Source organism: Piliocolobus tephrosceles, chromosome 21 (genome assembly GCF_002776525.5).
Source record: "Piliocolobus tephrosceles isolate RC106 chromosome 21, ASM277652v3, whole genome shotgun sequence".
NCBI lineage: Eukaryota > Metazoa > Chordata > Mammalia > Primates > Cercopithecidae > Piliocolobus > Piliocolobus tephrosceles.
In genome coordinates, this window is record NC_045454.1 from 1,959,397 (window position 1) to 1,968,572 (window position 9,176).

Sequence of the window (9,176 nt, forward strand, 5' to 3'; positions counted from 1 at the left end):
CAGTCTTAGCCATGCCCATCTCTCTCTCTTTTTTTTTTTTTTTTGAGAGAGGGTCTTGCTCTATTGCCCAGGCTGGAGTGCAGTGGTGCAATCTCAGTTCACTGCAGTCTTAACCTCCCAGGCTCAAGCGATCCTCTCACCTCAGCTTCCTGAGTAGCTGGGACTACAGGCAGGTACTACCACATGAAGCTAATTTTTCTTTCTGTTTGTTTGTTTTTTAGACGGAGTCTCGCTCTGTCGCCCAGGCTGGAGTGCAGTGGCCGGATCTCAGCTCACTGCAAGCTCCACCTCCCAGGTTCACGCCATTCTCCTGCCTCAGCCTCCCGAGTAGCTGGGACTACAGGCGCCCGCCACCATGCCCGGTTAATTTTTTGTATTTTTAGTAGAGACGGGGTTTCACCGTGTTAACCAGGATGGTCTGGATCTCCTGACCTTGTGATTCATCTGCCTCGGCCTCCCAAAGTGCTGGGATTACAGGCGTGAGCCACCGCGCCCAGCCACTCATTTTTTGTAGAGATGAGGTCTTGCTATACTGCCCAGGCTGGGCGTCCCATCCCTTTTGTCATGCCTCTGGGTGGGCAGGTGAATGAGGGGGGCTGAGCTGAGGACCCCTTTCACTACTGCAGAGACCCAAATGGCCTGAGGCAAGGGGGATGGAGGTGGGGTCCGCACCTCTGGGCTTTCCTGGCCTGGCAGACAGCTGGGCAGCGCATTCCCATCTGTGTCTCCACCCCTCATGGCAGCCGCTCTGTGTGCTTAATGCTGACATGAAAGGAATGTTTGGGCTGAGCTGGATGCCAGGGGTTTTTACACGCACGAATGCACGGAGACATCACCACCAAGACCCTGTAAGGTAGGGGTGGGTCCACATCAGCGCAGATCAGCCCTGAGTTCCAGCCTGCTTGTGGACTTGGGAAACGGTGTGGGAGGCTGGAAAAATCCACTCATTCAACAAACAAGTACCGTCTGCTTCTCCATCAGGGCCCATGCTGGTTGTTTGGAGTACGTGGGCAGCAAAGACGTGAAAGGTCCCCGCTGTCATGGGACATAGATAAATGTCGCTGAGCATGTAAGAGGGACACCACCTAGCACAGGAGGCTTTCCAGCGGGATCTGGCTGGGCAGCGATGGGTTAAGGGCAGAAAGGCCTTCTGGCCTGAGAAACAGCCTTTGAGCAGTGGCTCTCAACTAGTGAATATTTGGCAATGTCTGGAGATATTCCTTTTTGTTGTTTGTTTTTTTTTTGACACGGAGTCTCACTCTGTCACTCAGGCTGGAGTGCAGTGGCACGATCTTGGCTCACTGCAACCTCCAACTCCTGGGCTTAAGTGATTCTCTTGCCTCAGCCTCCCGAGTAGCTAGGATTACAGGCACCTGCCACCGTGCCCGGCTAATTTTTGTACTTTTAGTAGAGTCAGGGTTTCACCATGTGGGCCAGGCTGGTCTCGAACCCTTGACCTCAAGTGATCTGCCTGCCTCAGCCTCCCAAAGTGCTGGGGTTGCAGGTGTGAGCCACCGCGAAGATCTCCATCTGGAGATATTCTGAGCTCTCCTAAGGGGTGTGTGGAGCGGGGCTGAGGAATGCTACCCGCATCTAGTGGGTAGAGGCCAGGGATACTGCTCACCAGCGTAAAGTGCATAGGACAGTCCCCACGGCAATGAGTCCATCCCAAATGGCACTAGTGCTCTGGCTGAGAAACTGCGTTGAATGACCCTCAGAAAAGCCAATGTGGCTGGAACGCTGGGTTGGGCGGGGGTTGAGTGTGGAAAAGGGTTCTGGAGCAGTTCCGTCTCCCACGAAAACCCTAGGCCCCGTAAGGAGTCTCTGGATTCCAGGCTCCCTGAGCGGACCTTTGCCCAGCAGGCACCAGGTTTCTGCAGCGTCTGGATGAGCGTGCACGAAGCACACGCCCGAAAATCCTGAGCACGTGGCTCTACTGAGGGACGGGAAGCGCTCCAGGCCTCGGTTTCCCGCAGGAGCGATTACACCCTGGGGGCGGGGCCCGCTTCATGGGAGGGAGTTTTGTACAACCGTGGTGCATGGAAGGATTTTTCTGCAGATGAGAGGGAATCGGGACTAATAAAGGGGAACTTGCGACCGCGCGTCTCGAGCTGGTCGTCCCTGGCCTTGGGCTCACCGGGGCCTGGGTCCCTAAGACCTGACAGCTGGAGTCGGGGACCACAACTGGGAGAACTACAACTCCCAGGATGCCGCGCACCGCCTGCACCCGACCTTGGCGGGGACTCGAGCAGCCAATGGGAGGGTCCGGGGGCGGGAACTCGGCGTACGTGCGTCGTGACGCGCCGACGGCGACGTCGGGGTTTGTGTGCGCGAGAGGCCGCCGATAAAGGTTGGGTGCCTCGCGCCGGGGGCCGTTGGGAGGGAGTGCGCCCCCGCCCCCCCTCCCCGGCCCCCACAGCTGCACCGCCGCTGCCGGGGCCCCACCTTCCCGTCGACCCCCACGAGAAGGTCCTGGGGCTGCCACCCTCGTTCCCCCGATTGGGGCCGCAGGTGAGAGACCGGAGGGGTGGGGGTGGGGGGAGGGACCGGAGGGCGGAGACGTTGGGGGTGGGAGGCGGGGGGAGCGTGAAACCGGAAGGGGTGCCTTAAAGGGGAGGTCGCTATTTCACCGCCGACTTTTGCCCGCTGGGCCGGCTCTGCCCTCTTAAAGGGCAAGGGGCTGCATTGAGAGGGCGTGTCAGGCTTTGCATTTTTACAGCTTTCTGACTTAAAACAAATTTTTTCCCTTAAAAGGCGGTTATCTCATTAAAGGGCAGTGGCCGTTTCCCAAGCATTGAGGCAAAAACTCTTGAGTCCTGGTTGCTTCAAAATGATCCCTAGTTTAGCTCAACAAAAGTGGAGATGGGTTTGCAGTGGCAGCATCCCCTTAAAGGGGAAGTACAGCCTGCTAAAAGGGTGTGGCGCGGCCTTTTAAAGGGGATGCCCTCTTCTTGCTAAATGGGACCCCGCTGTTTCAGGGCACGGATATCTCGTTTAAGGAGATGCTCGGCCTTCTCAAAGGCACGTGCAGCTTGTTAGAATCAGTAGGTTGTTTTTTTTTTCTTTTTTTCTTTTTTTGGAGACGGAGTCTCTGTTGCCCAGGCTGGAGTGCAATGGCGCGATCTAACCTGCTTACATATTAAAGGGTACGCTTATCTTTTAAAAAGGAAGTTCTTGGCTGGGCGCGGTGGCTCAGCCTGTAGTGCCAGCACTTTGGGAGGCCGAGGCGGGCGGATCACTTGAGACCAGGAGTTCAAGACCAGCCCGGGCAACATGGTGAAACCCCCGTCTCTAGTAAAAATACAAAAATTGGCACGCACCTGTCATCCCAGCTACTCGGGAGGCTGAGGCAAGAGAATCGCTTGAACCCGGGATTCGGAGGTTGCAGTGAGCCGAAATCGCGCCACTGCACTCCAGCCTCGGTGACCGAGTGAGATCCTGTCTCAAAAAACAAAACAAAAAAACCCAGAAGTTCTTACAGCTTGTCCGAAGGGGATGCCCAGGCTTCATTCATGTAAAACTTGTTTACTGAGCACACACTCTATCAGACATTATTGTAGGCACTGGGATGGCATACACCAGTGAACCAGACAGAAGCCCCTATTTTCACGGCGTTGACATTCTAGCATGGCGAGACAGAATAAAACAGAAAACACAGTAGCGGTTCTCATCTGGGGGCAGCGGTGCTCCCCTGGGGCGACATTGCGGCTAGGACTTGGAGGTGCAGGAGTGTGCTTTGTGGACACTGTAGAGGAGAGCTTCACAGGCCAGTGTCAGGCGTCCAGTGGGTCAAGGCCAGGGGCCAGGGATGCTGCTCCACACCCTGCAGTGCACAGGACAGGTCTGGCCCCACAGACCATTCTGAGGCTGAGAATCCCTGGCTGTGAAGGTGATCATCGCTGTGGGGGGAAAAAATAAGGCAGGAAAAGGGAATGGGGAGTTGGAAGGGATTGTAGGTTTCAACAAGGCTGTCGGGGAAGCTCTCACAGAATGGATTTCAGCGAAGACTCGGAGGCGAAAGAGAGCAGTGGAAACAGGTGGAAAGGAAGGGGTGGTTCTAGGCAGGTGCCCTGAAGTGGGAGCAGGCCTGCCTGGCCATCTTGGGTGACCAGAGTGACCAGGGGTAGGTGGCCAGTGAGGATAGCAGGAGGACAAGTCCGGGAGGGGACAGGCCGCAGCCTGCAGGAAGTCAGCAGGCTCGAAGACCAGAGCTGTGGCAGATTTCTGAGCACAGGAATGCAATGCCCAGCCCCCCCTGTTGACTGGTTCACTTCAGCTGCTGTATTGGGAACAGAAGGGTGGGCAGGGCACGGGTGGAAACACGGAGATCCGTGGGGAGGCTGTTGCAGCCGCCTGGGAGAGAGACAGTAGTGCCTCAGATCAAGGTGGAGGCCTGTGAGAAGCGGCCGGATCCCGGATATGTTCCGGCTGGAAGGGGAATCTGCTGACAGAGCTGATCGAGAGGAGGCGAGGAGCCTCTGGCCTGAGGTAGAAGACTGCTGCCGTTTTCAGAGATGGAGAAGCTATGGATGGAGTAGAAGTTGGGGGCGAGGAGCAAAAGACTATAGATTTTGGGCACGTTAAGTTTGAGGTGTCTACGAGGCGTTCAGATGGCACAGTCTAGCAGGTGGTGTGGCATTCAGAGGGTAGGTCTCACAGAGCTGGAGACCTGGAGTCATTGTTCGTAGACGGTGGAGTCCTGAGAGCGGGTGGGGGTTCCCAGGGAGAGAGGGCAGAGAGAAGAGGACCAAGGGGTGCCCAAGCCCCCGGTGCTCCCATGTCTAGAGGTCAGGGAGGTGAGAAGGAACCAGGCTGGGGACTGAGATGGGGTGACAGGTGGAGGAGGACAGCGAGGGAGCGAGGTATCCTGGAGGCCAAGGGGAGGCGGGCCACAGACGCAGTGACAGGGGAGCCATTGCGGGCCGTGCACCACCGAGGCCGTGGTGGAGTGGGGGCACCAGTGTGGGACTGAAGGGGTTTGAGCGGGGAAAGAGCGGGTTGACACTGGAGTTGCTCTGCTATGAAGGAATGGAGAAATGAGTTCGCAGCTGGACAGGGAAGTGGAGTGAAGAGATTTTTGGTTTTTAAAGATGGGAGACATAGATTGTTGGTTCTGCAGATGGGAATGGTCCAGGAGAGGAGGAAAAGTGGAGGATGTGGGTGGGAAGGCAGGGTCCACGGGCACCGGGTCAGGCCTGTGGGAAAGGACCACGCAGGGTTTCTGGACCTCGCACTGTTGACATCGTGGCTGGGATTGTTCTCAGCTGTGGGGCCGTCCTGTGAATTGTAGGGTGTTGAGCAGCATCCCTGGCCTCCGCCCACCAGCTGCCGGGAGCACGTTCCTCTCTAGTTAACAGATAACCCAGAATGCCTCCAGGCACTGCCAGATGTCCCTGGGTCAGAGGCACAATTTGTCCCAGTTGAGAACCCCTGGTATCGTGGTCAGAATGTGCGAACCTTTATTTTCACGGAGGCATGATCAAGGGCAGGGTTGCCTGCCAAGAACAGGAGGGGAGAGGAGGGGCTGGAGGTTTCAGGAGAAAGAAGCACCTGCGGAGTGCATGGACCAGAGACACGCAGTGTGAGCCAGGGAGGGCCATGGTGAGGGGGCCGCAGATTTCATGGGCAAGAAGGCAAAGTGAGACTGAGGCCAGGCAAGGCCAGGCAAGGGGGTGTCTGTCATGGCCACCTGCAGCATTTGTGCAGGGTCAGGTGGGAGTGAGGATGTGGGCTGGCTGGAGGAGGCAGGGCGGGCTGGGTGGTAGATGGGGATGGGCTACAGTCTAAGGATTTGGGGAGTTGAAGCACCAAGCGGGAGTGACCTAGAAGGCTTTGTGGTGGTGGGAAGTAGGTTGTTCCAGGCTCAGACCACGAGGACACTTTTTTTTTTTTTTGAGACGGAATCTCTCTCTATTGCCCAGGCTGGAGTGCAACGGCGTGATCTCAGCTCACACTGCAACCTCCACCTCCTGTATTCAAGCAGTTATCCTGCCTCAGCCTCCTGAGTAGCTGGGATTACAGGCGCCCACCACCACGCTGGGCTCATTTTTGTATTTTTAGTAGACAGGGTTTCATCACATTGGCCAGGCTGGTCTCCAATTCCTGATCTCAGGTGATCTGCCTGCCTTGGCCTCTCAAAGTGCTAGGATTGATTACAGGCGTGAGCCACCATGTCTGGCCCCATGAGGAGGATTTAGTTAGCAGGAAAAGGTTTAGGGTATGGCAGTGGGAGGAGTGTTGAGGCCGAGGCGGAGGATAAAGTCTTAGAGGGAGAGCAGCAAGGAGCAGAGCCAGGAGAGCCCCTCTGTGTGTGCTCTTCAGGGACCTGCCAGTCTGGAGGGAGTGAGCAGACTCCTAAAGGCAGCGCTTGCTGTCCTGAAGGCGGACCCGCCTTCTCAGACCTGGCCAGGCTCCTAAGGAGGGTGACCACCAGTTTGCTGGGGGAGTTTCCACTTCAGCACTGAAAGTCCAGCATCGCTGGCACCTGCTCACGTTCCAAGCAAACTGGCACCACTGGAGACCCTAATCCTAAGGAAGGTCCCCTGCCAAGTGGGTGACCTGGGGAGGTGGTGTGTGGGTTTGGGGTTGGGATGACCCAGTGCGGGGGTGAGCCTCTGACCCGGAATCCCTCCCCCAGGCGTGATGGTCGGCTCCCACGCGGACATGGCCCCGGCCTCTACTGCGGAGGGGGCCGGGGAGAAGCCAGGCCCTGCGGCCCCTGCCCCGGCGGCCCAGTACGAGTGTGGGGAGTGTGGCAAGTCATTCCGGTGGTCGTCCCGGCTTCTGCACCACCAGCGCACGCACACAGGCGAGCGGCCCTACAAGTGCCCAGACTGCCCCAAGGCCTTCAAGGGCTCCTCGGCCCTGCTCTACCACCAGCGAGGCCACACGGGCGAGCGGCCCTACCAGTGCCCCGACTGCCCCAAGGCCTTCAAGCGCTCCTCCCTGCTGCAGATCCACCGCAGCGTGCACACCGGCCTGCGGGCCTTCATCTGCGGCCAGTGCGGCCTGGCCTTCAAGTGGTCGTCCCACTACCAGTACCACCTAAGACAGCACACAGGCGAGCGCCCCTACCCGTGCCCGGACTGCCCCAAGGCCTTCAAGAACTCGTCCAGCCTGCGGCGCCACCGCCACGTGCACACTGGCGAGCGGCCCTACACCTGCGGCGTCTGCGGCAAGAGCTTCACGCAGAGCACCAACCTGCGGCAGCACCAGCGCGTGCACACGGGCGAGCGGCCCTTCCGCTGCCCGCTCTGCCCCAAGACCTTCACCCACTCCTCCAACCTGCTGCTGCACCAGCGCACCCACGGCGCCGCCCCTGCCCCCGCCCCGGGTGCCGCCCCCGCGGCCCCGCCCCCCCAGCCCCGGGAGCCCAGCGGTGGTGGCGGCAAGGTCTTCGTGTGCGACGCCTACCTGCAGCGGCACCTGCAGCCCCACAGCCCGCCCGCGCCCCCCGCCCCGCCGCCCCCGCCCGTGGTGCCCGAGCTCTTTTTGGCGGCAGCGGAGACCACGGTGGAGCTGGTGTACCGCTGCGATGGCTGCGAGCAGGGATTCAGCAGCGAGGAGCTGCTCCTGGAGCACCAGCCGTGCCCCGGGCCGGAGGCGGCGCCCCAGCCCCAGGACGCACCCGCCGAGGCGCCCAAGGCCGACCAGCCACCGTCCCCTCTGCCGCAGCCCCCTCCTCCTGCCGCCGCCCCCGCCCCTGGCTTTGCCTGTCTGCCCTGCGGCAAGTCCTTCCGGACGGTGGCCGGGCTCTCCCGCCACCAGCACAGCCACGGCACTGCCGGCGGGCAAGCGTTCCGCTGCGGCAGCTGTGACGGCTCCTTCCCGCAGCTGGCCAGCCTCCTGGCTCACCAGCAGTGCCACGTGGAAGAGGCGGCGGCCGGGCGCCCGCCTCCGCAGGCTGAGGCCGCCGAGGTGACCTGCCCCCAGGAACCGCTGGCGCCTGCCGCCGCCGCCCCGCCACCACCCCCGTCCGCCCCCGCGTCTGCGGAGCGGCCCTACAAATGTGCCGAGTGCGGCAAGGCCTTCAAGGGCTCCTCCGGGCTGCGCTACCACCTGCGGGACCACACGGGCGAGCGGCCCTACCAGTGCGGCGAGTGCGGCAAGGCCTTCAAGCGCTCCTCCCTGCTGGCTATCCACCAGCGCGTGCACACCGGCCTGCGGGCCTTCACCTGCGGCCAGTGCGGCCTCACCTTCAAATGGTCGTCCCACTACCAGTACCACCTGCGGCTGCACTCGGGCGAGCGGCCCTACGCCTGCGGGGAGTGTGGCAAGGCCTTCCGCAACACGTCGTGCCTGCGTCGCCACCGCCACGTGCACACTGGCGAGAGGCCCCACGCCTGCGGTGTCTGCGGCAAGAGCTTCGCGCAGACCTCCAACCTGCGGCAGCACCAGCGTGTGCACACGGGCGAGCGGCCCTTCCGCTGTCCGCTCTGCCCCAAGACCTTCACCCACTCCTCCAACCTGCTGCTGCACCAGCGCACACACTCAGCCGAGCGCCCCTTCACCTGCCCCGTCTGCGGTCGCGGCTTCGTTATGGCCGCCTACCTGCAGCGGCACCTGAGGACGCACGCCCCGGCCAACACGGCTCCCAGCACCACAGCCCCCGCCGCCGGCTCCCAGCCCCCTGCTCCACTGGCTGCCGCCCGGGCCCCGCCAGCCACCCAAGATGTCCACGTCCTGCCCCACCTCCAGGCCACGCTCTCCCTCGAGGTGGCGGGGGGCACGGCCCAGGCCCCGAGCTTGGGGCCAGCAGCGCCCAACTCTCAGACGTTCCTCCTGGTGCAAACTGCCCAGGGCCTCCAGCTGATCCCTAGCAGCGTGCAACCCCCTACCCCTCCGCCCCCTCCCGCACCTCCCAAGCTCATCCTGCTGCCCTCCTCCAGTGCTGGGGCTGGGAGCGGCCGTGCAAGGCAGGGCCCGCGGGCAGTGGGGAAAGCGGGCCAGGGGGCGGGAGTGGTCTGGCTGCCAGGCCCTGGGGGTCTAGGGGTGCAGGGAGCGGCCAGCGCAGGGGCCAGCGGGGCAGCGCAGAGCCTCATCGTTCTGCAGAATGTAGGGGGTGGGGAGGCAGGGCCACAGGAAATGAGTGGGGTGCAGCTCCAGTCCCTCCGGCCAGCCCCAGAAGTAACCACGGTCCAGCTCCAGCCAGCACAGGAGGTGACCACGGTCCAGCT

The 9,176-nt window shown here is 61.2% G+C and overlaps 1 protein-coding gene across 1 annotated transcript in view; it reads left to right on the plus strand.

The window, feature by feature from the left end:
- Nucleotides 1–2,207: 2,207 nt before the first annotated feature.
- The window catches only part of ZNF628 (zinc finger protein 628), a 7,721-nt gene continuing 752 nt past the window's right edge, over nt 2,208–9,176 (plus strand). The window contains exons 1-3 of the mRNA XM_023184396.3: nt 2,208–2,284; nt 2,351–2,511; nt 6,638–9,176. The exon at nt 6,638–9,176 is cut by the window's right edge and continues 752 nt beyond it. Of these exons, the coding sequence (XP_023040164.3) occupies nt 2,208–2,284; nt 2,351–2,511; nt 6,638–9,176 (2,777 nt within the window). The remainder of the gene's footprint in view (nt 2,285–2,350; nt 2,512–6,637) is intronic.